Raw genomic sequence first — 26,628 nt, 5'->3', positions numbered from 1 at the left:
TCTGGTGTTTCTTTTGAAAAAATAAGCAGAGAAGACACACACAGTAGTGGGAAACATCCAGACACTCTCACAAATGTGCACCCAGGCTCTAAAAGCTTCAACAAAAGAAAAAAAGAGAGAAACAAAAGGGAGCAACAGGAAACTGGTGGTCAAGCGGTGCTGATAGTCCTGGTGCTTTCTGAGGACAGGCTGACTCATTCTCCCCAGTTAAAAACCCAAACAACACCAACACCAGCCAGCCTGCTGGAGGTGGGAGTTCATGGTTTTTTCAGGTTTCATTGCTATGGCTGGATTTAACGAAAGTGGAAAGCTTTCAGAGAGGGTAAATCCTTCAGAGCCAGAGAGGAAGTTACAGTCAGTTCTGGATAAGCTGCTCCTGTATCACTTCATTCATGGCCACACCAGCTGCTGGCACCTGCTCCTGAAAAAACCAGCAAGAGTGAGGCCCTGAAAAGATAATCTGTTCCATTCTTTTTCAAAAAATGGGACTGAATGAGCAACGTTCTATTGGGCAAGTCCACACCACACCTCTGATGACATAGAAGAAAGAAACCAGCCTGGCATTCCAGCCCACCAAATGGGGAACACCAGGGCTTTATTAGAGGAAAACCTTGAGGAACTTGGATGCAAACAAGCTCATCTCCACCTGGGATGCCAAAATGCTTCCACTGCCTTCGTACTCAGGAGCTGTGAACATCACAAAGGTCTGATCTGCACTTGAGGAAGGACCAGGGACGATGTGCCATGGCAGAAGCATCCCTTGCCCAAGCTCCAAATGTCACTTCCTTCAACACTGCTACATCCAGCCCCTGTAGCTTGCTCCAGCCCAGCTCGTGCCAAAATCCAACAGCAATAAACAGTGGGGAGCTACTGCTTGTAAATCAGTTGCCACATCGAGGACGGTCACATATCGCAATGTCAGAGGAACAGGACGGCGATGGCGAAACCCTGCAGCAGAGATTGGTTCTCCACACTCAGAACTAAATGCAGACAGCTCATGTGGGTGGCTGGAACTTCATCCCAAGAAAGCCAACCAACACAGGAAGCCTTAGCTGCGCTGGAACAGTCAAGATTTCAGGCAAACTACTTAAAAGCAAGCAGTTCTCCTCAGGAAATGGACAATGAGTTGCTGGCAGCATCCTGGAAGCCTTTCCTCTGACAAAGAGCTGGTTACTGAGGAATGGAGCTAACTCAGGTACAGGCACAAAATAAAAGGCAGAAGTTGAACTGGAACTTGCTGACTAAGCTGAGCTGGGCCAGGGGAGATCCGGGCAGCAGCCAGAGCCCTGGAATAGGCACGGAAACAAGTTTCCACGGGAGCATGTTGCTTTAAAGTCAGCTGTGTGAGATCATCTTGTCCCCTTGAGTATGTTGTTTCCTAGTATTTTGCCCAGACCAATCACAAATGGCAGAAGCAATGGTTGGGTCTGTTGGTTTGGGTTTTTTTTTTTTTTTTTGGACTACCTTGAGCCCCTGCAGAGCCTGTGGAGGAGGAGAATTGTAGACCCTGTTCTGTCTTTCACATTACAAATGCAATTACCTCTGCAGCCTGATTGCAGCATCTCCTGTCAGAGTGATTCTGCAAGAGGCTGAAAGAACAGCTTGCCTTTCAAAGGGAGTTAGGAACATTCCTGCGAGTCCTTCCGTGCCCTGTGGTCACGTGCTGGTGAAATTTAAGAAACGCATGTGCAGTCCCAAGGGAAGAGCATCCCTTGGAGAGAGCTGTTCTTACAGCCTTCAAAAAAGGATGTGATGAAATGCCCTTGCAAAGTACAAAACTTCCTAGGCAAAAATCTGATTCTTCTTGCTTTTCAATCCTCTTACCCAGATGATGAAGAAAAAAATTCACTGTAAGAGGATTTTGAGATGGAAGGGACAGTTTGGAGATGGGCAGGCTTGTCCTAGCTGGGTGCAAGAGATGTGGGATTGAGCAAAGCAAGAGATAACATTAAGGTCAGTTAGACTCCTCTTTCTAAAGGCAGCAAGCATCTTGGATTTGTCTCTTGGATAACTGCAAGTGGAAATTAGCACTACAAGCTAGAAACATCTGGAGATAGGGTGTTAAACAAGATAGTGCTGGTGGGCCACATCTGGTTCCCACATTTTCCTTTCAGCCTAACCAGAGGCAGGAGTCAGACATGCAGGGAACCGAACGGAGCTGGGAATTCTATGCTGGGTGATCACACAGGCCACTGCCACCAGGTGAGAGCTCCCTTTTCCTCACCTCCCACCCCAAGCTCTCCTAAAACCACCCGTGCCAGGCTCTGTGTCAGCCACAGTGGGACACAGCTCATTTGCCAACCTGCCAAAACGCTGGCCAGGCCAGGGTGCCGCGCCGGAGCACGGCGCTCACGCCAAGGTAAGCAAGCTGAGCTGCCTTACTCACCACCAGACGTGGTCCAACACGTGCAGAAAGGAGGGAACAGAAAAACCAACTCTCCAAAACAACACCAGCTCCATCTTACATCAGCTCACCCCTGCCATGAAACAACTTGTCAGCTCTTTGCACCTTCATTTCCTTTCGGGACCGGGCCAGCAGCACTCCCTGCTCAGTCAGGGACTAATGGAGGGGCCAGTGCTGCTGCACCAGGGCCACAGAGAACACCCAATTGGGACAAGACAGGGCTTAACCCCCCAGTTATTAAGGAATAAGAATATTAAGTGCAGATGTTAATGGTGAATATTAAGTGCAGATGTTATGGTGAAAGAGGCACAGCTGACACTAAGGTGAAAGGAAGGTTGGAAGACAGGATTGAAAGAGTTTGGATTGGATATTAGGCAGAAATTATTCCCTGTGAGGGTGGTGAGGCACTGGCACAGGTTGTACAGGCTGTCCCATCCCTGGAAGTGTCCAAGGCCAGGCTGAATGGGGCTTGGAGCAACCTGGGCTAGTGGAAGCTGTCCCTGCTCATGGCAGGTGTTGGAATGGGATGGTCATTAAAGGTCCCTCAGTGATCACCATTCAGTGATTCTGTGATTCCACTAAGTTCAGCTCACAGCACTTGAAATCAGAGATCACAAGGTTTCACAGATTATTATTAAACATGGAAGTCCCTGCAGGATGTTTTATTCTAGGAAAAAATTCAAGTGTTGCTTCCTCAGCTGCCCATTACCTAACGTGGGCTGAATGAGCCCCATTTCTGAGGGAACAAATCCCTTTTGGGCCAAGCAATAGGGAAGTGCAGTGGGAAGTGGTCAGCATCACTAGGCACATCAGACCTGCTCTCCAAGCAAGAGACTTCAGGTATTTCTTAGGGCATTTCAAAAGCCAGCATTTCTCAACAAGCGAAGCACTGACTCCTCCTTTCATTTCACAGCTATCCCCTTTTCCCTGGGGACTGCAGGCAGCCTGGTGTGACACAGTGGGAATAACCCCAGCCCCTCATCAGGCACCAAATCTGTGAGCAAGGCAGGCTTTGATAATTGGGAGGAGGGTGGCAAGTGAAGGAAGGTTCATGGAAGAGAGCTCACAGAAGACAGGAATATTAAAGAGTTTTAATTCTGCAGCCAGGAAACACTTAACAAATAGACATCTTTGCACTCAAAGCTGCTAAAAAACAACCCTACCCAGAGGAAAGAAAAATAACAGATGTGAGAATTAAGTGGGCAAGTGTTTGTTGTAAGCGTGATTTTGTCCACAAAGACCATTTAGGGGACAGGTTTTCAAAAGCAGAGGATGTTTGTGGCTTTATGGCCAGGTTGGATGGGGCTTGGGGCAACCTGGTCTAGTGGAAGGTGTCCCTGCTGGTTGGAATAGATGCTCTTTAAGGTCTTTCCAACCCAAATCATTCCATGAACAGCAGCAGCACTTGGGAGCCCTCTGGCACGAAACTTCCGAGGTGCCTGTTCAACATTGCTGGGCTCTGACAAAATTCAGTATAAACAAGAAGGTTTTTCTCAAGTCATCATCTTTTTATTGCTTCCAAAATTGAGACCTGCACGAGCTCAGTGTCTCCATCTGGCACATCTGCAGTGCTGGAGCTCAGGATGCTGCAATTCTGTGTGCCAGGGCACGGGGGGAGAAGGGAGGGTTTGGCAGCTGAAGGCCAAGAGGGAAGGAGGAGATAATTCAAAAAGTAAGTAATGAATTTAGCTCCAGAATAGGATGGACCAAAATTGCTCCCAAAAATAAATTCAAGTGGCTTTTAGTAGCAAGAACAGATTTAACCACCACATTCATTTTCAGTTCCTCTCCCCCAAACCATCATTCCCAATGTTCCTCAGGCCTCTTGTTTCTCTCTGGAGGTAGATCCAAGGAGCTCTGCAACCTGGGCATAGCTCAGAGCAGATATCTGGGGTCAGATCCAGGATGGAAATGACTGAGAATGTCTGAGGGAGAACGTAGTTCAAATGCTTTGAAGGCTTTGGAGTGTTTTATTCAATGTTTTGATTGTTTCAAAGTAAAATCAGGGCCCAGCTTCTAAAATATATATGAAGTAAAACCATCAGCAACAAGAAAAATTTATTCGAACGTAACATCCAACACCACAGTTTGACAGGGTCATTTGGAACTGCACATCAAGTGACCACAGGCAAACTGGGGTAGCCAGAGATGCTTCAGAACTGGCTGAAGAGCCACAAGAGGGTCACTGCAAGAGCTTCCTACAGGAAGGACACAAAATACCATCCTGTCTTTGGCAAAAGCCACTGTTACCTGAGAGCTGGTCCACCGATGGGACTTGGTAGCCCAAGTCCAAAGGTGAGTTTGTGCCACAGCACCTGTCAGAGGCCTCCCAAGCCTTGACACAGGATTGGTTCTCCAAAAAACCCATCAAAATTCATGAATCCAGTGGCTGAACTCTGAAACTCCCCAGGGCAGAGCCTGCAGGACTTTAAATAAGGATTTCAGTAAGGACAGGGAGAGAGACACGGAGGCCTGAGCTCTGCATTCCAGATGCTCCCTTGGGAAGTGGTCACAGCATCCCAAAGGAGCTGAGCTGCCATTTGTCACCTCCACAGCAAAACAATCCTCCTGGAAATGCCCTGTGCCAACAGCCCAGTCCTGCCAGAGAAGACAAAGCTCAAGGAAAGCTTGAAGAGGTCAGCAACAATTCCTGTAACAGGCAAAATGGAAAAAAAAAAAAAAGTGGAAGTGGCAATCCTGTTCCTACCCCGGGCTCGGGGTCTGATGGCAGGGCTGGGAGCCTGCCTGAAATCCCATTTTGGAGGGGGATTTGGAATGCACTGCCATGACCATCCAAGGGGCTGGAAGCAGCTGAAGTGGCTCAGGAAATGCTGGATGTGGGATGGGACCAGTCACAGTCACGATGAGCGTGGCAGAGGTGACCTTTCCATGCTGGATTGAAAAGCCTGGAATAACAGCAGTGCACCCATGGAAGCTGTTACTGCACTACCACCCCTGCCCTTCATTAGTTAATTACTGACATTTCTGCAACTCCACTGCCTTAATGAAGCAGCAGGGGAGGGAGAATTCAATATCAAATATAAAGCAGCGATCTCAGCTGGGCAGTGGTACCTTCTCTGGCACAGCTGGGTGGAATTTCAGGGCTTCAGGAGCTCAAATTCCTTTAAATCCATGCCACTTTTCTTGGCCTGTGGAACACTGAACAGCCCAAACTGAAATCCCCCTGCACACACACAGCATCAGGAGTTCCCTAAGAGGATGAATTCTTAAAAGCTTCAAAACAGAATTTTAAAGATTCTCCCCCAAACTGAGGCAAATTGTAGCCGGTGAGGTTTGCACCCTTCAAACACAAGAGCAGCTGTGGCTGTCCCTGGATCCCTGCAAGTGTCCAAGGCTAGGCTGGACACAGCTTGGAGCAACCTGGGATAGTGGAAGGTGTCCCTGCCCATGGCAGGGGGTGGAACCAGATGGTCTTTAGGGTCCCTTCCAACCCAAACCATTCCATGATTCAATGATTCTATGAAACTCTGGCATTCTGGGCAGCAAAAGGCAGGAACTTGTTTTGTGCAGCAGAGACAGTTTAATGTGATTAAACTCTAAGACTGGTGTTCTAGCCTGCTGTGCTGCCCAGAGGCTGCTGTCATGTCACCTCCAGTGAAGCCACAGTCACCAAGCCAGGCCCCATCTCTCAAGGACCTCTTTCCACAGCAGCTAAACACACTCATCTCCAAAGATCCCACACTGGGAACTCTGAAACCATCCTACAAAAATAAAACCATTCCAAATAACCCATGCCAAAGCAGCTGAGCGAGTATTGAGCAACTGCAAAGTTCCTGGCTTCCTAAAGACACTCATGATCTTGCAGTAACTTCAAAAAACCCCAGTGAATGGGTCAATTCCTGGGTTTGCATGTGGGGGAGCTCAGTTTTCCTGGCACTGCTGAGGCTGCCTGGCTGTCCAGGAGCCCTGGCTGAAGTTTCCAGCCAGTTATCATCAGACTTGGTGTGGCTCATCCCTGAAGCACTTTTTCCCCTCAGGACTTTCCACCTCTCCCATCCACTTGTGCACAGAGTTCCTCGTTCTCTGTCCACCGGTCAAACAAGAGCAATTGTCAGAGGATAAATTCAGTTTCTCAGCCTTGAAGTTCAAAACAGGGGTTTGTTCAGTGGCTTTGCTCCAGGGGGGTTGGAGAGGGAATGGAAAGGGTTTTTTTTGGAGACCCTAATTACACACAGTGTAAGTCCCCAGAGAAAGGCAGGCTCCAAGCTCTGCCAGCATCCTGCCTACAATTCCTCTTGCACTTGGGACTAAACCATTTTCAAAAATGATAAGCAGAAATGACCTGGGTGATGAGTGAAGGGCTTTGTTCAAGTCTGGAGAGAACAAGAGCCATGAATCTCCTACCAGATGCTGTGTTCAACAGGAGCCAATAAATGTGGATCTGCAAGATACTGAGTGAACTCAGACCCCCTTGATTTGGGCAATGGAGCTGGGGAAGGGGCTGGAGCACCAGGAGAGGCTGATGGAGCTGGGAAAGGGCTCAGCCTGGAGAAGAGGAGGCTCAGGGGGGACCTTGTGGCTCTGCACAACTCCTGACAGGAGGGGACAGCGGGGGGGGTGGGATCAGGCTGTGCTCCCAGGGAACAGGGACAGGAGGAGAGGGAACGGCCTCGGGCTGGGCCAGGGGAGGTTTAGATTGGATATTTGGAAAATTTCTTAATGGAAAGGGCAGTCAGGCATTGGAACAGGCAGCCCAGGACAGTGCTGGAATCCCCATCCCTGGATGGATTTAAAAGCCATGTGGATGTGGCACTTGGGGACATGGTCAGTGGTGGCCTTGGCAGCGCTGGGGCCATGGTTGGACTCAGTGATCATAGAGGGCTTTTCCAACCCAAACAGTTCCATGGTTCTATGACACACATGGGAGTGCAGACCAAGCAGCACCTGGCAAGATCAGGCCCAGCAAAGTGCTCCAATAGACACTGACCTAAAGCTCCACCTAAAACACCCTCTCTGCTGGGCAGAGGGGCACTGCAGCAGCTTTGGAAAGAGAAAAGAGCTTGCAGGGGATGATGCTGGAGAAACCACCACCCTCACAGCACGTGCCTGCTCTGGAGCCTGCTGCCAGCTCACCACAGCCTCCTCCTGCAGCAGCAGGATCCCAGCGTTGGGCAACAGGGCTGTGGCAAGCACATTTCTCTCTCTCTTAGGACTTTTTATTGAGGCGCACAGAGAGAAATGAAAGAGAAAACAATTTCTATTTCTGCTCCTTGTTTTTCTCTTGTAGAATGTGTTTAGAGAACTGTTTACCCAGAGTGAGTACTTAGTTAGATCATAGTGGATTGTTTGGGCCTGATGGCCAATTGGATCCACCTGTGTCTGGACTCTAGAGAACAAGGTCATGAGTTGTGAGTTAGTTAGAGATGATAGAGAAAGTAGCATGCAGTATTTAGTATCCTCTTTTATACAGTATATTAATGTATTATAGCATAATTATAATAAAGAAATCATTCAGCCTTCTGAAATAGAGTTAGACATCATCGTTCTTCCCATTGAATTCGCTGACATCTACAACACGGGGCAGCATCAGGTGCTCCATCCCATGCTGCTCACTCAGCTGTGCCAGAGAGGAAACAGGGACAGAGGGCTCCCAGGTTCCCCTTTTCTGGCTGCAAACAGGCCGAGCTCCAGCTGAGGATGTATCTTTTAAAGCAGCTCCCTGCATTTCACAATTTATCTTCAAGTTTCTACAAGAAGAGGGCAACATATGGGAAGTTACATAAACTCGAACAACCCCCAGAGAATATCCTGGGAAAAAAAAAAAAGGCAAATACCTCTGCACAGGCACAGAAGTTGCTCTAAAATATTTTAAGGAGAGTGTGGAGTAAATCCTTCATAATGTCATGAATAAAACCTGGACACAAGAAGCAGTATCAGATATTCAGGTGCCTCCACAGCCTCTCCTGGGTGGATCAGGAGATGTGTCACCTTTGTGGAACATGCACCTGCAGCAGTGTTTTTGCACATGTATCAACAAAAGTTCTCCTGCAGCCCTGGCTGAGGGACATGAGATCCCACAAGGACCCTCACAACAGCCACCAAGAGGGATGAAGACACTTGGAGACCCTCCAAGCCATCCTAAAAGCTGATGGATCCAAGGTGGAAAATGCTCAGGCAGCCACCAGGTTTGTCATCCTTTGAGGCTGAGGAGGGGATGAGAGATGAGAAAACATGATTGTACCTTTTAGTCACCTCTCAGGAGAGCAGAGATTCACCTTAGCCCTTCCAAAGCTGCTTTTCTCTCTCAGCTAGCCTTTTTCCTATTTTATTATCCCTGTTTTTATTCGTTTGGATGTTGGATTCTGGGAGGCCAGACCTGCACGGCCAGAGCTGAAGCACAGCCCCAGTCCAAGCCCAAACAGCTGGGCCACAGATTTCACCTCCAAGTACCTGCTGGAGTCAAAAAATAACTCCCACACAACCACTGAAGGCCAAGACAGGTATAGAAAGATGAGAAATGATTTGGCTGAACACAGCTCCCTGGCAGAAGGCTGGAACCAGGTGGGGGTCCTGCTCCCAGGGAACAAGAGACAGGACAGAAGGAAACGGCCTTAAATTGCACCAGGGAAGGTTTAGATTGGATAGAAGGGAAAAATTCTGCATGGAAAGGGTTGTTAAGCACTCTCCTAGATAAGATTAGAAAATAATTGAACCTCTCTAATCCCAGTCTCAGTATCTAAAGACAAGCTGCTGCCACCAAGTCACCCAAAGATGCCACCCAGCATTTTCACCCTGCCACCAGAACGAGGATGCAAATTCTACACAGCAACTGGGATTAAGAACATCTATTTGCCTGTAGCCAAATAGGTTTAAAGTCTCCTCAAGGGAAAATCTCGAGGATTATCCATGCTTTCCAATTTATTATTCATTTCTAACTCAGCTCCATTCATCTCTAATTCATCATTTAGGGGGTGGCATTAGTGTCTGCTGTGGTAGGGGTACAAAATTGCAGCATTTGGACTAAAGTTGTACTTCTGAGCCTTTAAGAGTGGCCAGTTTGCAAGAGAGTGAAATCCAGAGGCTCTGAGACACACCATGTGTTCAACAACACTGGCAAACACATGTGAATATATTTATTTTCAGGCTTCTCAAACACATCCACATGAGCTTCACTTCTGGAACACGGGTGAGATGATTATCTGCTGGTGTGATAAAAACATGATTCAAATTGTAAAGCAGCAGGAAAAGTTTTGCATGCTGGCCTGCCACATACTATCACCAGAAAAATTTATGGTACCTCTCGACCTGCAGGTCGAGAGCCAGGATATTCCTGTGCTGAACACGGTGCCTGGAACGGGAGGCTGTGCTTTCCCAGAGTGCTGCTGGAATCTTTATAAACCACTAAAATGCTTTAAAAAAAAAAACAAAAAACAAACACACACACACACAAAAGCAATTCCTGTTCTTCATATTTCTCTTCTTACTCAGTGAGATTTACTTATTTGAGGGTTTCAGCCTTCTAGAAAGCTCTAACAGCATCGGGATTGGGAGATCTGTCCCTTTTTCCTCCTGGTTTGGATGAGCAGCCAGACCTGAGTTCCTTCCTGGCTTTTTTTTGCCACCTATTTCCCTGCCTTGGCTGGTCATTTCTTCCTCCAGCCCTGTTGCTCCTGTCCCAGGTCCAGGGCTGGGTCTGCAGTGGATATAGCAGAGTTTTTTGGGGATGGAGTAAGAGATGCCTGGCTGGAAGCAAGCAGTACCTTGAGCTGGTTGCAATCACACTGGGGCCAGGAACAGATTTCCTGGCTGCAGAACCCTCTCTGACATGGACCATGACACAAATTAGTCCTATCAGCCCTGAGGTTGTGACTGAAGTGCTTGAAATCAGAGGTTGAATTGCCACACCACCTCTAAAAATACAGGTGGGAAGCAAGGGATGGAGCTCAGACAATGCCAGGGATTCCAGGAGGATCTGCTGCTTCATTGGCAAGTTCACCACTGTGGCCTGTTGGAATGAGTCCAGAGGAGGCCACCAAGATGATCAGAGGGATGGAGCAGCTCCGCTGTGAGGAAAGGGAGAGAACTGGGATTGTTCAACCTGGAGAAGAGAAAGCTTTGGGATGACCTAACTGGGGCCTTCCAGGACCTGAAGGGGCCTATAGGAAAGATGAAGAGAGACTGGAGCAACAGAAGGAGGAATGGCTTCACACTGAAAGAGAGTAGGTTTAGATTAGACATTAGGAAGGAATTGTTCCCTGTGAGGGTGGTGAGGCCCTGGCACAGGGTGCCCAGAGAAGCTGTGGCTGCCCCTGGATCCCTGGAAGTGACCAAGGCCAGGCTGGACAGGGCTTGGAGCAACCTGGGCTGGTGGAAGGTGTCCCTGCCCATGGCAGGGGGAGGAATGAGATGATCTTCGAGGCCCCTTCCAACCAAACCATCCTGTCATTCTGTGATTCCATGATCAGTGCTCCCAGAGGACAAGTGAGGATGGCTGGGTGTCAGCTTTGGGAAGAACCTCCACAAGTTCTCTTTTGGGCAGATGATCCCCAGCTCCCTGGGGAAGAGCACATGAGCACAGACATCCTGCCCTCAGCAGTCTCACCAGGAATTGCTGCTCTCCTCAGCCCTGGAGCAAGGTCACCACTGATGGGGTGGAGCCCAAAGCCAGCTAAACCCCTGGGGTTTAGATCATCAGAACAATCAATCAGAGATTATTTCGAAACATCAGGCGTGCTATGGGAGGACAGTCATCCCAGGGGGGCTGGTTCAACCCCAGAGCAATCCAGTGCTGATTGATTCACTGCTCATACCTGGATCCAGCCTTCCTGTCACCTATTACTTAATACACAAAACCTACAAGCTCCAACAGGCCAAACCCTGTTTTTCAGACAGGTATGCTGCTGCAGCACCTCCACAATGAGCCTACAACACACCTTTACTGATGGAGTTTGGAGTGCCAAGAACTGTCTTGGACCCCTAAATTATGAATCCAGGTCTTAAAACTCTCTGTCTAAGCAGCATCAATCAGGTGGTCAGGTATCAAGCCACTGAAAGCCCATTTTCTGCCAGCTGGGATTTCCAGGCTGGACATCTCCCATTTCCACTGCCTCCAGGACTCATCCTGAAGAGATGTTCATGGCCTCAGTGCTCACAACCCCATCAGCAAACACTGAACCTGCCAGGACCAAGAAAGGCAGCTGGGAGACAGGCAGGGGAGAGGCAGCATCCCACTGGAATTCATCTCATGCTTCCTGGGTAAACCAAGAAGGATGGCCTGCACCTCCCCTTCTTCAGACATGCGGGGATTTGGGGCAAGGAAGGGATTTGGCTGGTTTCCCTTCCCTCCACAAAGAAGGCAGAGCAGGGATGTCTTCCTGGAAGGACCAGAAAAGAGCTGTGGATCGAGTCAGACTGCGGGGCAGGATGAGGAAGTCCTCGTTATGGCAATAAAAAGGTCTCAAGTACTTGGCTGGGGCGCCAGGAATCCACCAGCAGGCCAGGCTGGCTCAGGAGCAGCTTTTCACATCAGCGCGGTGAGAACATTTCTGTTTATTTGTTCCTCAGCGTCAGCCAAGAAGGAAGGAGGTGCTGCTCCGTTCCCCCCCTCACCACACTTGTCCTCAGCTCCCTGCAACAGCAGAAGGCTTAAAATTGGTGACACCTCCACCTCCTGCTCCCTCCTACCACCCTGGAATGTTTGGTCTCACGGACAGGTTTTAATTTTGCTTCAGAGGAGGGATGGCATGGCACGACCTGACTCACGCGGGGAAAGGCAGAGGTTACGCTCTTGTCTGCTCCTCTGAAGTCAGAGAACTCTTGTTTTCCATCCCAGGCCCCAATTAGTGCTAATTATCCCATGCAAAATGGAGTTGCTTCAACAGGAAGGAATTAGGACAACAAATTATTCTGGAATAAAGAGTCGCTGCTGCCTAAGCAAGTGATCTGTTTGTTTGCACAGAGAATAAAAGGAGCGTTCTCAAGGCCAGGTTGGACAGGGCTTGGAGCAACCTGGGCTAGTGAGAGGTGACCCTGCCCATAGCAGGGGGTGGAAGGAGATGAGCTGTAAGGTCCCTTCCAGCCCAAACCATCCCCTGGTTCTCTAACTCTTGGTCTCTTGGGAAAAAAAAGTAGTCCCAATTTTAAAAAGATTTCCAACCTCCATGACTGTTACAGTAGACACCAGGATTTTCTGCATGACCAATATGCCAAAACCCAAGCCACACTCAGGTGTTTTGACTGCCACCATCAAAACTGCAGCTGCCACGAACACACAGAGGTACCACATAAGCAACCACAGCACCGTGGGTTTGAAAGCTGTGGCTGATGCTTTCAGCCAGGAGAGCTCTGATTTGGGGCAGGGAGGGAGGTGCAGGCACACACCCTCCTGCAGCCCAAAGGAGGGTTTCCCTCCATGGAGACACAGCCCTCAAACCTGCAGGACATGGGGCTGTGCAGATGCGTTATTTGAATGCCCTGGCATAGAATCACAGCATGGTTTGGGTTGGAAGGGACCTTAAAGCTCATCTCATTCCAACCCCCAGCCATGGCAAGAGACACCTTCCACCATCCCAGGTTGCTCCAAGCACTGTCCAGCCTGGCCTTGAACATTTCCAGGGATGGAGCAGCCACAGCTTCTCTGGGCAACCTGTGCCAAGGCCTCACCACCCTCATAGGGAAAAATTTCTTTCTAATATCCTGTCTAACCCACCCTCTGGCAGTGGGAAGCCATTCCCCTTGTCCTGTCCCTCCATCCCTGGTCCCAAGTCCTTCTCCAGCTCTCCTGGAGCCCCTCTTCAGACCATGGAAGGGGCTCTGAGCTCTCCCTGGAACCTTTTCTTCCCCAGGTGAGCAACCCCAGCTCTCCCAGCCCAGCTCCAGAGCAGAGGGGCTCCAGCCCTCGGAGCATCTTTATTGCTTCTTCTGGAGTTGCTCTAAGTCCTCGTTGTGCTGAGGACCCCAGCCTTAGACACAGCACTCCCCAGCATCATCTCCTCCCTGCACAAACCCAGCAATCCCAGAGGGGCAGCCCCCACCTTGCTGTACTATAAAACACCTCATGCTACAGAAAAAAAAAAAACATGTAAGGCAACGTGGAGCAGCTGTGGAAAGCAGCACCGCTCTCATGAGGAGTTCTAGGACCATGGTGGGAGCCTGGAGATGACATGAAAAGGCTCCTAAACGGGTTAGACAGACAAAATAATGAATGAGCTGCCTCTGCACTAGTGCCTGGGCAGATGTATGTGACTGTGACAATGTCCATGGATCCCATGACATGTTTCCCACGAGCTCTGGCCACACACAGAAGTTTCAAGTGCTGACAGGTACCACTGCTGACAGTCCAGCCACGTGGGCTGCATCACAGAAAAAGGGTTTCCAGAGCATTTGGGAGTTTAATGAGAAGCAAGCACTCGTGATGAAAGCCACTCTACCCACTTACAGAAACTGGAGACATCAGGAAGAACAGGATTGCACCAGCCTCTAGTGATATCCAGGACCAGCTGCTCCAGAGGAAGCTGCAAGAAATCATCCTGGACAGCTCAGGAATCACTTGCTTATCACTAAATCTCTTCCTAAGCCCTTCAGATAGTGATTAAGCACAATGGTGCATACCCTATATATTAAATATTAATCCTGCCTAATGTGACTGCTGATGTTCTGGTTATCGGATTCGGATAACCGCACACCCCGCTCCTTTTCCACCCCAAACCACGTAAACACGACAGCACAAAACCCAGCAGTATTCTGTGATCCAGCCAGAGCCTCCTTGGCCTCTGAGCCTTGAAGGAAACCAGCTGGATCCCACTGGAATCAGGGGGGAAAGAGTTAAGAGCAGGAGATGAATCAGCCACTGCTCTAAATGCGGACATTTCCTACCTCTCTGCTCAAGTGTCTCTTCCTGTCCGCGGGCTTTGGGGATGCTTACGGACCTGGTCGCCTTCAAATGACTTCCACCGTGAGGGGAAAGCCCGGGGATTTGTTTTATTTCCAGAGGAAAATGAGATTTGTGAATGAGCCCAGAGAGCAGCTGGGCCAGGGATGACCGACCTCCTGCCCGTGTCACACCAGGAGGGGAGGACCAAGGCAGCAGCTGGTGCCACTCCTGACCCCATGGAAGCACTACAGGTGCTCTGCTCCACAGAAAATATCCCCCCCCCCATGCTCCCCAGTGTTCTGAGGCATCACACAGACCACGACAGTGACACTGGCTCAGCCAAGCACAGCAGAGGTCACACAGCCTCTGGATTGGGATCCACCACCCTGCTGGAAACAACAGAGGGTTGGAGCAGAACAGATGTAGGCTGGCAGCAGGAGGAGACAGGGAGAGGGGGAATTCAATCTGCTCCTCCATGAGGATGTTGATGTTGGACATGGACCAGTCCAACGGAGCAGCACAGAGATGCAGTAATTTGTGAGGGATGTTTCAGGAAGGCAGGGCTGTGTCTCCTTAGTCTGGGAACAACACAGCAGCACCAGTGCCCTGGAAATGGGAAATATCTATTCCAGCACCTCCCAGGATCCCCCACTGCTTCCACAGAATCCCAGAGTCATTTGGGTTGGAAAAGACCCTCAAGACCATCACCTCCCAAGTCCAACCTGTGACCAATCCCCACCTTGTCACCAGAGCAGAGCACTGAGTGCCACATTCAGTAGTTCCTTGGACACCTCCAGGGACGATGACTCCACTGCCTTCAGCCAGCTGTAACCAACCAGTTGCTTTAACCAACTGTTTTAATAAAGATCAGGCAAAAACCCTGGAGCTTCCCACAGGCACTCCCCCAAGAAGCTCTCCCAACAGGGATGGAAAGAAACACATGGAATGGGAAGGTGGCAGTGCCCACTTTCTGCCCAGCACAAACACTGAATCTCTGTCTCCCCAGCACCCCCAGGTCTGAGAGGAGCTGTGGTCCCTGTTCCCCAAAAAGCATCCTGGCTCTTCACCTGGCCACAGCAGAAACCATCAGAGAGCTGGCAGTGCCACGACCATCCCTGTGATCCCATTCCTCCTCCCAGAGCTCCACATCAAGCCTGTTTCCCAACCTCTCTGGGAACAACAGCATGAGTTTGCATCTGATGCTTGACAGAGACAGACAAATCCTCTCTGCAAACCTGACTGCAGCCTGCCCCGAGCACATCCTTCCCCTCCCTGCCACTGGCTGCTGCAGCAACAGGAATTAAAATAAAGATGAAAAACTCCTGTTGGGGCCGCAGTTTTATTTCCTGTCATTTCTAGAACTCCTTGTACAGGAGGAAAAAATCCTTAAATATTTCCAAGCATCCTGCATGCTCGCAGCCAGCTCCCCCCAGCCATGGGCAGGCAGAGAAGGGATGACTAATTTTTTTTTTAGCACAAGACGCTGGGAGAGCGTCCTGTGAACAAGCTCAGTAAATTCCTGAGGCTCCCGGCAAGGACTCCACCACTCCTTGCGAAACTTCCCAGCTGGAACCGAAAAGGAAGAGGCAGAAAACATCGTTTTCCCTCCCTCGACAAACAGAGGTTGGGATTCCTTTCGCGACAGTATTTGGATTTTTAATGTCAGTCCATATTTAGCAGGAGGGGAAAAAAAGCCTCCCTTCCTTCCTGTCACATTTTCCACCCTCGATGACATCCAAGATCAGAAACAAGCAAGCGCTGGCCGAGGAGGGAGGATGCAGCCACCCGAGCGTGGGAGAGCTTGGAGAGGGGCAGCACGGACATTCCCATTTGGGATTCCCGTTTGGGATGCGCGGAGGCAGCGGCGAGGAGGGGACACACCCTGAGAGGAGGAGCAGAAAGAGCCAGTGAGAAGGGGACAGAGCCCCGAAGGAAGGGACAGAGTCCGGCAAGGAGGGTGTCCCTTCCAGTGCTCCAGCCTGGAGCATCTCCCGGAGGGATGGCCCAGGGAGCAGCCAGGCCACAAGCCCCCAAGCTGGAATATCAGTCCCAAAAGAAGCTTTTGGCCACTGGCACGGCCTGGATTTGCCAAGGGGGACGTGGTCTGACTGTGGGTCAGGAGCAGAAGCTCCAGGGTCCTGAGTGGAGATATCCAGGGAGCTCGGCCATCCTGCAGCAGGGCGGTGGTGGGTGGTGGCGGGAGATGGTGGCCATGGTGGCCCTGCCCTGCAGATGTTTTCTAGGTCTTGGAGGGGTGTCCTCAGCTTGGAACTCCGTGTCCAACCCCGTGGATCGCTGCAGACCCACAGGTGGAAGTTCATAGAATCATGGAATGGTTTGGGTGGGAAGGGACCTTAAAGCTCATCTTGTTCCATGCCCTGCCATGGGCAGGGACACCTTCCACCAGCCCAGGTTGCTCAGAGCCCCGTCCAACCTGGCATTAAACACCTGCAGGGATCCAGAGGCAGCCACAGCTTCTCTGAGCAACCTGTGCCAGGGCCTCACCACTCACCTAGGGAAGAATTTCTTCCTAATATCTAATCTAACCATACTCTCTTTCTGTGTGAGGCTATTCCCTCTTATCCTGTCACCCCAGGCCCGTGTAAAAAGTCTCTCTCCATTTTTCTTGCGGGCTCCCTTCAACTACTGAGGGGCCCCCATGAGGTCTCCCCGGATCCCTCTCTCCTCCAGGCTGGACAATCCCAATTCTCCCAGCCTTTCCTCGCAGCAGAGGTGCCGCATCCCTCCGATCAACTTGGTGGCCTCCTCTGGACCCGCTCCAAGGGAGCAAATCCAAGAGCCCCAGCCCGCGATCACTTTTAGAAATCACCATTCTCGCCACCAAATACAGCCACAAACACGCAAATTCTAAAGCCCAAGTTCAGCGTGGACAGGGTGGGGGCGACCCAACTCCACGGACACGCGTGGGTCGCGCCCCCCGCCCCTTCCATCACCCCCACGCCACCGTAACAACGCCGTGCCCATCCCCGGGGGTCACCTGCGACCCCCTCCCCGCTCACCTGCGGCCGCTGCTCCCTCACCGGCTCCCGCCCAAACGGCTCCGCTGCGAGGCCGCCCCGGCCGCCCGTAACCATGGACGGCGCAGCGGGGGAGGGCGCGGGGCGGGGGGGGGTCGGGGGAAAAGGGGAGGGGGATATGAGGGAAGGGGAAGGGGTGCGGGAAGCCCCCGCCGCCCCTCGGGGCTCTCCCGGCGCTCAGCGGCGCCGCCGCCGCCGCCCGCCCGCTGCCGCCGCCATCGTGCGGCTCCGGGCCGGGGGCGTGGCCGGGGGCGTGACCATGGGCGTGGCCAGGCGGGCCCCCGGCGCGTGGCGGTGCTGCCCCCTGGTGGCGCGGCGGCGGCACTGCGCCGCCCCAGCTCCCGATCCCGGCTCCCCAAAGTTGCGGAGCAGGAAATTAAAATTAACTGTTAATTAGGAAATGAACGGCAAACAAAAAGATTCGGTGGGACACTACGGGAATGCCGGAGAGGGACTCTTAGGAAGGAGGTGAGGAGACAGAACAAGGAGTAACGTGTACAAGTTGAAACGGGGGAATTTATATTGGATATTATTATATCCAATTATATTGCTGTGACCATGGTGAGAACAGGAGCAGGTTGCCCAGAGAAGTTGTGGATGTCCCAACGCTGGAAGTTGTCAACCCCAGGTGGGATAAGGCCTTGAGCAACCTGATCTAATGAGGGTTGTCCCTGCCCATGGCAATGCAGCTTGGGACAATTAAAACCTTTAACATTCTGTGATTCTGTGATTATGATTGTACGATTCTGTGATTCTGTGAGCAGAAATTACTGGGTGCAACTGAGTGAGTGGCTTTTTTTTTTTCATGAGGTAAGTTTTGATCATTACAATGATCTCTTCTTAATTAGAAACAACCCAGGAATCCTTTATTATGATATAGAATGAGAAAATCTGGCTTCAATTAATTATAATCATAGAATGGTTTGGGTGGGAAGGGACCTCAAAGACCATCTCATTCCACTCCCTGCCATGGGCAGGGACAACTTTCCCCTATCCCAGGTTGCTCCAAGCCCCATCAGCTGTGGCCTCGGACACTTCCAGGGATGAGGCTTTCCTGGACAAACTGTGCCAGTGCTCACATGAAGGACGATGTTCCTCATATCCAGCTGGAACTTCCAGCAGTTTCTGCCCTTTGCCTCTTGTCCCGTTGCTTCTGGAGGCAGCCTGAGGAGCACCACAGAGCAGAGCCGGGTCCATCCTCTTGGCACGCCACCTTCAGATATTTATACACATTAACGAGGTCCCTCCTCAGATGTCTGTTCTCGAGGCTGAACAGGTCCAGCTCCCAGAATTACAGAAAACCGAGGTTCAAAGGGACGTCTGGAGATCATCCAGTCCAACCCCCTGTCAAGGCAGTGTCACCTGGAGCAGGCGACACAGGAACGTGTCCAGGTGGGTTTGGAATGTCTCCAGAGAGGGAGACCCTACGGCCTCCCTGGGCAGCTGTTCCAGTGCTCTGCCACCCTCAACATAAAGTTCTTTGTCACATTGGGGTGAAGCTTCTTGTGTTTTGGTTTATGGCCATTAGTCCTTGTCCTGTCGCTGGGCATCACTGGACACAGTCTGGCACCATCCTGTGACCCCCTGCTTGGAGATATCTTTATGGATTGGTGGTAAGGCCTCTGAGTCTTCTGTTCTCCAGACCAAACAGGCCCCGCTCCCGCAGGGTGGCCCCGCTCCCGCAGGGTGGCCCCGCTCCCGCAGGGTGGCCCCGCGGGAGGGACGCTCCTGTCCCCTCGCCGGACGCGCTCCGCGATCTCCCCGTCCCCGCCGTCCCGAGGGACCCGGAACCGGACACACCCCCTGTCCATCACCACCTGTCAATCACGGTGACGGGCGTGCGCCACAGCCAATCGGCGGCGGACGCGACGCAAGGGGCGGGATCATAGCGGTGCCGGGCGCGCGGCGGCGGCGGGCGCAGGTGAGGGGCCCTCAGGGGCCGTGAGGGCAGCGGGGAGGGGACACCGGGGCCGCGCCCACCCCCACGGCCGCCACGGCCCCGGCCGCCACCCCCGGCCGCTCTGCCAGGGGGATCTGCGGGCGGAGAACTTCCTGGAGATCCCCCGGGAGCTGAAGGTCGCGCTGAGGGCGGGGGGGCCCCCATGGTGAGGGCGCGCAGAGCCACGTCGCGGCCTGCGGGCCGCTGTTCCCTGTGGAAGGAGCTCTGTGCCTTCCCCTTTGGTTTTTGCATTGCTTATGCGGGATTCCGGCTGTGGCCTCTGGCGCTTGTCTTGGCCGTGTCGCCTGTTTTTCCCTGTCGGCTGTCGTGACCCTGCCGCCAGGCCGGCTCCCAACCCGCCGGCTGAATCCGAACAAGCAGAATGGGAATAAATAAACACGGCGTGGGCGACGGTAGGAAGAAGCGAGGTCTGTGGAAGTGAAGCTGAGCGTTGAACTTAAACCCAAACGATTTTTCTGTGCGTGGTTTCCGTCAGGATTTTCCCCTGTCTCATCGCAGTGTCTGTGCCAGGGCAGGGCTGCCTGTGGAGCAGCCCGAGCTTCTGGAGACAGCCTGAGGCTCACCAGCAGCCTCTGCTCACCCGCGGTCTCTGTCCCTCTGCAGGTGCTGAGCCAGGATGGGTTTGGCTGAGGACAAAGTGTACACCCATATTACGAGAAACCTCAAGAAGTTCGGGACTATCCGAGTGGCGTCGCTGGCCGATTCCCTGACCTGCCTGGTCGATTCTGACAGAGTAATTTCCTATTTTCCTGAGCTCTGCCAAGCTCCTTCCCCAATGGCACCATAAAGCTGTCTTACCTCTAAGCCACACCCTCTCTTAGATACCCTGTGTGTTTTTCCTAGGATGAACTCCTCGCCCGGGAGGAGACACGGGGCAACCAGGCAGCAGTCTTTAGGTTCTATCAGCACCTGAGGTGCCGGAAGGGCTGGGTGCAGGATCTCATCCAGGCGCTGCACCAGAACAACGCAGGGCACTTGGCCGATGAGCTGCAGGAAATCTATGATACCTGGCAACCTCGACCTCGTATGTAGCCTCATCCTTCCTGGGTGTGCCCCGTGGGGTGCTGGAGGTGGGGACATGACATCTCTGTCCCTGCCTCAGCTTCCCAGAGTGCTGGAGGGGTCTGTGACTGTCCCAGGGATGTCCTTCACTGTGTTGACGTGTCTGAGGATGATGGGTCCATGTTTGAAGGTGCTGGGGTTCATGGTGGGCTGAGGTTCTCACCTGAGGGAAGATGGAAAGATGAACCAAGGGGTGCTGTGGGCTTGGCTGATGTGGGGACAGAGCAGGGACACACACAGGGCTGCCTCAGCCCTACACTTAACCTCTGCTTCCTCAGTTTTTCCCGCCATGATCCACTTATCTCTTCTAGGCTCCTCAGCTCCTGCTGGTGCCTCCTCCCTTCCCAGTGATGTCCATCCCACCACCTCCTCCATCAGTGCCCAGACACCATCCCAGGGGCCAAATCCTGCCCCGTTGGCTGCGCAGCCACGCCGAGACCTGACCACTGGTGACCATCCACCTGTCCTGCCCAGTGCTGCCACCACCATGAGCACGGAGCTGGAGGCCAGACTGCCGGTGCAGGAATTGGTGAGCAGGGCACATGTTGGATGGGGACACCAAGATCCCTTTTGGACTTTTCATTGGGTTTGGGGAGCCTGTGGTAGGGCCAGGTTCCTTCAGGGCCACCCTGAGTAGCCGCTCGCTGCTGATCTCTGCTGCATCTGGTAACTTAGAGCTTATGTATGGCCCTGTAACTGCTCCCTCTCGTGTCTCCCTCCATGGGGGGAGTGCAGGGTCTGCTTTGCCAGTCCAGGCTTCTCTCTACAACTCCCGACCCTTGGGTGGGTCCCAAAGAGAGACCCCAGACCCCCTTCATAACCAGCCTTGCAGGGGTCACTGCTCAGGCTTTGGGACACCCCCGTGGTCCCAAACCCACTCATCCCAGTGATTTAACACAACTCGTTTCCTTCCAGCTCCCCAAAAAACTCCCGGAGCAAGAGAATGCCCGGCCAGTTCCACCTGGGAGCAAAGTCCATGGCGGAGTGAGCGGTGGGCACAGCGGAGAGGGGAATCTCTCGCACCCCTCCAGGACCGTGCCGGTGTCAGCGGGGACGCCAGAGGTGGAAGTGCCACCAGCCGTGTCCCCAGAGCAGGGCCGGGACTGGCTGAGCCGCCGGCCGGTGTGTGTGGACAACGGGTTTTTCGGGAATGCCAACCACCTGCACCGCGGCACGCCGGGCCTGGCCCTGGGCAGGTCTGTTCCATCGAGGGATGCGGGTGCCACTCAGAGCCCTGGGCAGGCCAGGAACGAGCCCGAAGAGAGCTCGGATATCTTCACAGAGTCACCACCAAGGCTGGAGGGAGCCACTCGTGGTGTGGGGCAGCAGCCCCCAAACTCAGTGCCAGAAAAGCAGCCTGTGCCAAGCTCTGGGCATGGTGAGCCCACGGGCAGCTTCGTGGATGTGCGCAGCCCCCTCCTCATACAGGAGCAGTTTGATGTGGAGAAGAAGCGGGTTGGGATGCTGCGAGAGCACCCAGGGAGTGGAGGTGGGTTTCCCTCCTGGCAGAACCAGGCAGCCACTAGGGAGCAGGAGGTGCTGCTGAGAGCCCCTCACTGCAAGAAAGAAACTGGGATGCTGGAGCATGTCCAGATATGGGAATGGAGCTGGGAGGGCTCTAGAGCATAAGTCTGATGAGCAGCAGCTCAGGAAGCTCTGAGAGCTCAGTCTGGAGAAAAGGAGGTTTGGGGGAGACCTTCTCACTGTCTGCAACTCCCTGACAGGAGGATGGAGCAAGGGTGGGGATTGTGCTCTGCTCTCAGGTAGCAAGCAACAGGATGAGAGGAAAATTGTTTCATGGGAGGTTTAGATTGGATTGTAGGGAAAATTTCTTTTTGGAAGGGGTTTTCAAGCACTGGAAAAAGCTGTCCAGGCCAGTGATGGTCAGCATCCCTGGAGAGATTCAGAAGCCATTTGGATGTGGCATTTGGGGATATGGGTTAATGATGGCCTTGTCAGTGCTGGGGGAATGGTTAGAATAGAATAGAATAGAATAGAATAGAATAGAATAGAATAGAATAGAATAGAATAGAATAGAATAGAATAGAAATAGAATAGAAATAGAAATAGAATATTTTGTTTGGAGGGAACCCACAACAATAATTTCATCCATCTGCATTTTAGTTTTGTTTTGTCAGTGGAGCAGCTTTGGGGTGTGAAACTTCTCCCCTTCCCCTAGTTTTCAGAGATCTTTGTATCCTGAATGTGGGGGAATTTTAACATCTCCTACCTGTGGGCATCAAAGAATCAGGATAAAGCCCTGTCCTCCACTCCAGGGTGTCGGGGTGGGGAAAAAAAGACACCCAGCCCTCCCAGCCCTTTCCCCTCTGTCATGTGGGGTCAGCACCTCCTGGCTGGGTGGACATGGAGTTTCAGGAGCCTTAAAAGCCTCTCTTTGCCTTGGTGCTCCCCAGCCCTGCAGCCCACCCTGCATGAGTTACCTGCAGCTGCCGGGAAAGCTCAGGTGCCACAGAAGAGCCAGGGCACTGCGTCCTGCTCCCTGTGCCATCCCCTCAGCTTGGGGACTGTCCTGTCACAGCTTCTTTGAGGAAGAGCAAATCTCACCTTTTAGGCCCCCTGGTTAACACAACGTGCTTTGTTTTCTCCCTGACAGGTGCTCCGATGGAAACAACTACCCTGGGTGCTACCCCTGTGCCCAGAGACACTTTCCCATCCCGTGACACCTCTGTGAAGTCTCTTACTCAAGAGAAGAAACTGCCCAGTGGGAACACAGCCATGAGCACCCCCTCTGTGCCAACGAAGGAGAAAGTAGGTGACCTTTGCTCTTGCCACTTGGATTTCGTTCATGTCCTTGTGCACTCCCTGTGGTTAGGAGATTTTCTGTTGCAGTGTCACACTGTGAGCAGGTGATGAGTTTATTCAGGGATTTTTTTTCCCCCCATTCTGTTCACGTTACCATCCACACGCTGTATGGTGGAGCGTGGGAGAAGAGAGCCAAACTCTGTTGGGCTTTGACTCCTTATTTCCCCACCTTACCTTGTCAGTCAGTCTCCTGACTTCCAGGTGCTGTTTTCCACTGCTCTCCTCACTGCCTGGCTCCCCTTCCTTCCTGCATGCCTCCCTCCTTCACCTCCCTGTTACCTGTGACCCAACCTTGTTAGTGCAGATGTGGGGACTGTGTTGAAGTGGGTTTGTGTGGGACTTGTGTGCCCAAGACCAGGCCTTGACACCCAGCCCCTTTCCTTGTCTCCTAAAGGTGCTCCCGGCCTCAGCAAACCCTGTCCTGGGCACAGCTGTGGTAGGCAGCTCCGAAGGCGTGGCTGGGAGATCAGCTTCCCGGGTGAGCTGTGCCACGAGCATCTGGGCATCTCACAGTGATGAGGAGAGGGAAGAGGAGCTCCACAAGCCGGGCGTCCTCGTGTCCATGCCTCGGGGCAGCCCAGAGGTGGCCGGCAGATGCCCGAGCTCTCGGGAGCCCAGCAACCCCTGTTCCACCACCTCCAGTAGCCTTGGCCTCAGCAGCGACCCAGTCCTGGTGAGCAGGGATAGCCTGAGCTCAGGAGCAGCGTTCCCCAGAGTCTCCTCGGTTCCTGCAGGCCCCAGAGAAAAGGAGGCATCTGGAGCAAGCAGAGACTCCTGTCCTGCTCCGAGCTGGAACAGCACCTCCCTGGCTACCCATGAGGTCCGTGTAGATCATCACCCCAGCGTCCAGCTTGGAGCCGGCAGCGACGGAGTCAGGCCCCTCGGAAGCTCCGTGAATCCCAGCTCTGGCAGTGGCCGTGATGCTGCCACCAGCTCACCTCAGGCCAGAGTCCCAAAGGGGGACAGCAGTGGCCTGTCCCTGCTGTACATCCTTCCAGCCGTCGGCGTCATTTCTGCCGTGGCATTCGCGGTGTACATCCGGCTGCGGAAATAGTGCATGGCATGCCACGACCGTGACGCAGCCAAGGAGATTCCTCTGGCAACAGGATTTTGGCCAACGCATTTGAAGCCTGAAGAGTAGCAAGGGGCAGTAGGGACGTTGTTATATCTTTTTCTGGAAGGTTCTGCTGGAAGAGGCCTTGGTACATGATGCTGTTGGGTTGGGTTCATTCCCTCCAATTTCCCAACCATCTTCTTCGCTGTAGCCTTCTCTTTTCCTCCGCCCCTGGATTAGAAGATCCCACTCCAAAATGATCCATTGAGTCAAAAAGGAAAGCACTCTTGCTGATTCTTCATGTCTTTCTTGTTTGGTCCCAGGAGGCTTCAGGGAAACATATACTGGTGATCCAAAGGGTGACCTCCAGGTCCCTTGTGCAGTGCAGCCAGGAGAGGTTGCGCAGATATCCAATAACAGCAGAGCTGATTTTCTTGGCTCTGCTCCTCTTGGCTTGAAAATGTACCCAAGGGTGGGTGCAGCAGCCTCCACTGGACATCTCATGTTCAGTTTGCCTTACTTGGTGTCTCTGGGATTACTTCTTGTAGTACTGACCCTGGGGATAAACATGAGGGTCAGGAAAGATCTGCATCGAACCAACATTATCAAGGATCAGCCTCATTTCACCCACGCCAGGCAGGGAAAGGGGTTTCTGATTTAAGAGGAATGTTTCAGGCAATGCCAGTTTCAAGCAGACTTGGTCCCACAAAATGTTGTTGGGTGTCTTTGATTTTTAGGCTGGATTTTTGGAGCTTGGTTGGAAGGGTAGGTGGAGTTCTCGCCCCTCCTGATACCTGTTACATGGGGTAGGGGTATAGGAACCTTCTGCCCAGGCTGGGACACAAACAGGATCAACTGTGCACTGCAGGGAGGCCACACCAGAGTCTGAGATGCTCTGAGCTATGAGGGAGACCTTGTAGCACCTTCCAGTGTCTAAAGGGCTTGGAACAAACTGGTCTTGGGGAAGGTGTCCCTGCCTTGGCAGAGGGCTGGGATGAGATGCTCATTAATGGCCCTTCCAACCCCAGCCATTCTGTGATTCTAAAATACGGCGAAGCAATGAAAAAGCAGCAGCCTGGAGTAGTTATGTTGCTCCAGGTTGCTCCAAGCCCCATTCAGCTTGGCCTTGAACTCTTCCAGGGATGGGGCAGCCACAGCTGCTCTGGACAACCCGTGTCAGTGTTTCACTACTCTCACAGGGTGTTCTTCCCTGTATCCCATCTATCCCTGCCCTCTGACAGTGGGAAGCCATTCCCCTTTGTGCTTTCACTCCAGGTCCTTGTCCAAAGTCCCTCTCCAGGTCTCTTGTAGCCTGTTTAGATACTGGAAGCTGCTGGAAGGTCTCTTCCGAGTGGTCTCCAGTGGAACACTCCCAACTCTCCCAGCCTGGCTCCAGAGCAGAGGGGCTCAGTTCTGTGGCCTCCTCTGGACTCACTCCAGCAGTTCCACATCCTTCTTATGTTGGACACAGCACTGCAGGTGGGGTCTCACCTGATTAGAACAGAGGAGCAGAATCACTTAATCCCCCTGTATCCAGTAATTTATTCATCCTAAATTCCTGCCATCAGCACAACTTCCCAAAATCCACTCTTCCTGCTGGCAGGGAGTTCAGCCCTCTGGGGCCTGGCTGCAAAGTGCAGCCATCACACCTGGAGCTTGGCCTGTGGTGGGAAAGGTCACTCAGCCCTCAATGGCTGCTCCACCCTCCCAATAGTTTCCTTCTGCTCAAAAATCCAAGAAGTGCCTCCATAAAACTAAGGACAGCCAATAGATGCAAGAGGGAGGTGTCGACTGTGGTGTGTCAGGGCTGCTTTCCAGAAGAGCTTGAGGTGTTCATTCCTTGCTCAGTGCCTGCTGCTGAAGGAGGAAGGGACAGTCCTTAAAACACACTCCATCCCTCTGCCAGGAGAGGGAATATGGGGACTGCTCTTCCCATTAAAAATAAAACAGTTATCACTCCCTAACAGGAGGGACAGGGAGGGACTTGCTTTCTCCACACTTTCTGTAATTCAGGGCAGATCCATGAGATCCCAAAGCAGCTGCATCCATACCAAGGCACTCTTCTCTGATGCTTTACTTGCCTGTGAAATTCTTCCCATGTATTTCCATATATTTAAGCAACAGCTTGTATGCTTTGCCTTTTCATGTCAGATTTCTCTTGTGAAACAGCTGGTTTGTCACCACCTCAGAGTGGGGAAAGCACATGTTCAGATTGCTGCTGTGAAGTGCCAGGATTTTCACAGTTGTTACGTAGCACTTTAAAGCCTCATTGGCAGGAGATGGTGCAGGAGGGAGCTGTCCTAGCACATTTTTTTACTAACAGGCTAAAAAGCCTTTTACTAACTATAATAAATTGGTTTGATGCTTCACACTTGACTTGTTGTGATTTGTGGGACGAAGAGCGTGAGGTGGATGACGCTGTGGCTGGAGGCAGTGCTCTGAAGGGCTCTGTTG

The 26,628-nt window shown here is 52.4% G+C and overlaps 2 protein-coding genes across 6 annotated transcripts in view; one reads left to right on the top strand and one right to left on the bottom strand.

Moving 5' to 3' along the window:
• The window catches only part of PTPRA (protein tyrosine phosphatase receptor type A), a 116,416-nt gene extending 98,903 nt beyond the window's left edge, over positions 1-17,513 (bottom strand). For both annotated transcript variants that reach the window (XM_053975334.1, XM_053975335.1), the window contains exon 1: positions 17,258-17,513. The gene's annotated coding sequence lies outside the window, so the exon portion shown is untranslated. The remainder of the gene's footprint in view (positions 1-17,257) is intronic.
• Positions 17,514-19,139: 1,626 nt separating this feature from the next.
• On the top strand, positions 19,140-26,543 carry MAVS (mitochondrial antiviral signaling protein). Of its 4 annotated transcripts, none has more exons than XM_053976006.1 (7): positions 19,140-19,196; positions 19,839-19,968; positions 20,079-20,259; positions 20,609-20,826; positions 21,213-21,786; positions 22,912-23,066; positions 23,515-26,543. In XM_053976006.1, exons 2-7 carry the CDS (start codon positions 19,852-19,854, stop codon positions 24,172-24,174), a joined length of 1,905 nt encoding a protein of 634 aa, XP_053831981.1. In that variant the 5' UTR covers positions 19,140-19,196; positions 19,839-19,851; the 3' UTR covers positions 24,175-26,543. The 4 variants fall into 4 exon arrangements, with proteins under 4 accessions (XP_053831981.1, XP_053831980.1, XP_053831979.1 ...); XM_053976005.1 differs by lacking the exon at positions 19,140-19,196 and adding an exon at positions 19,213-19,627; XM_053976004.1 differs by lacking the exon at positions 19,140-19,196 and adding an exon at positions 19,213-19,642.
• Positions 26,544-26,628: the final 85 nt, after the last annotated feature.

The sequence above is a fragment of the Vidua macroura genome, chromosome 4, assembly GCF_024509145.1.
Source record: "Vidua macroura isolate BioBank_ID:100142 chromosome 4, ASM2450914v1, whole genome shotgun sequence".
In the NCBI taxonomy this organism is placed as follows: Eukaryota; Metazoa; Chordata; class Aves; order Passeriformes; family Viduidae; genus Vidua; species Vidua macroura.
This window is presented reverse-complemented; position numbering and strand designations above follow the sequence as displayed.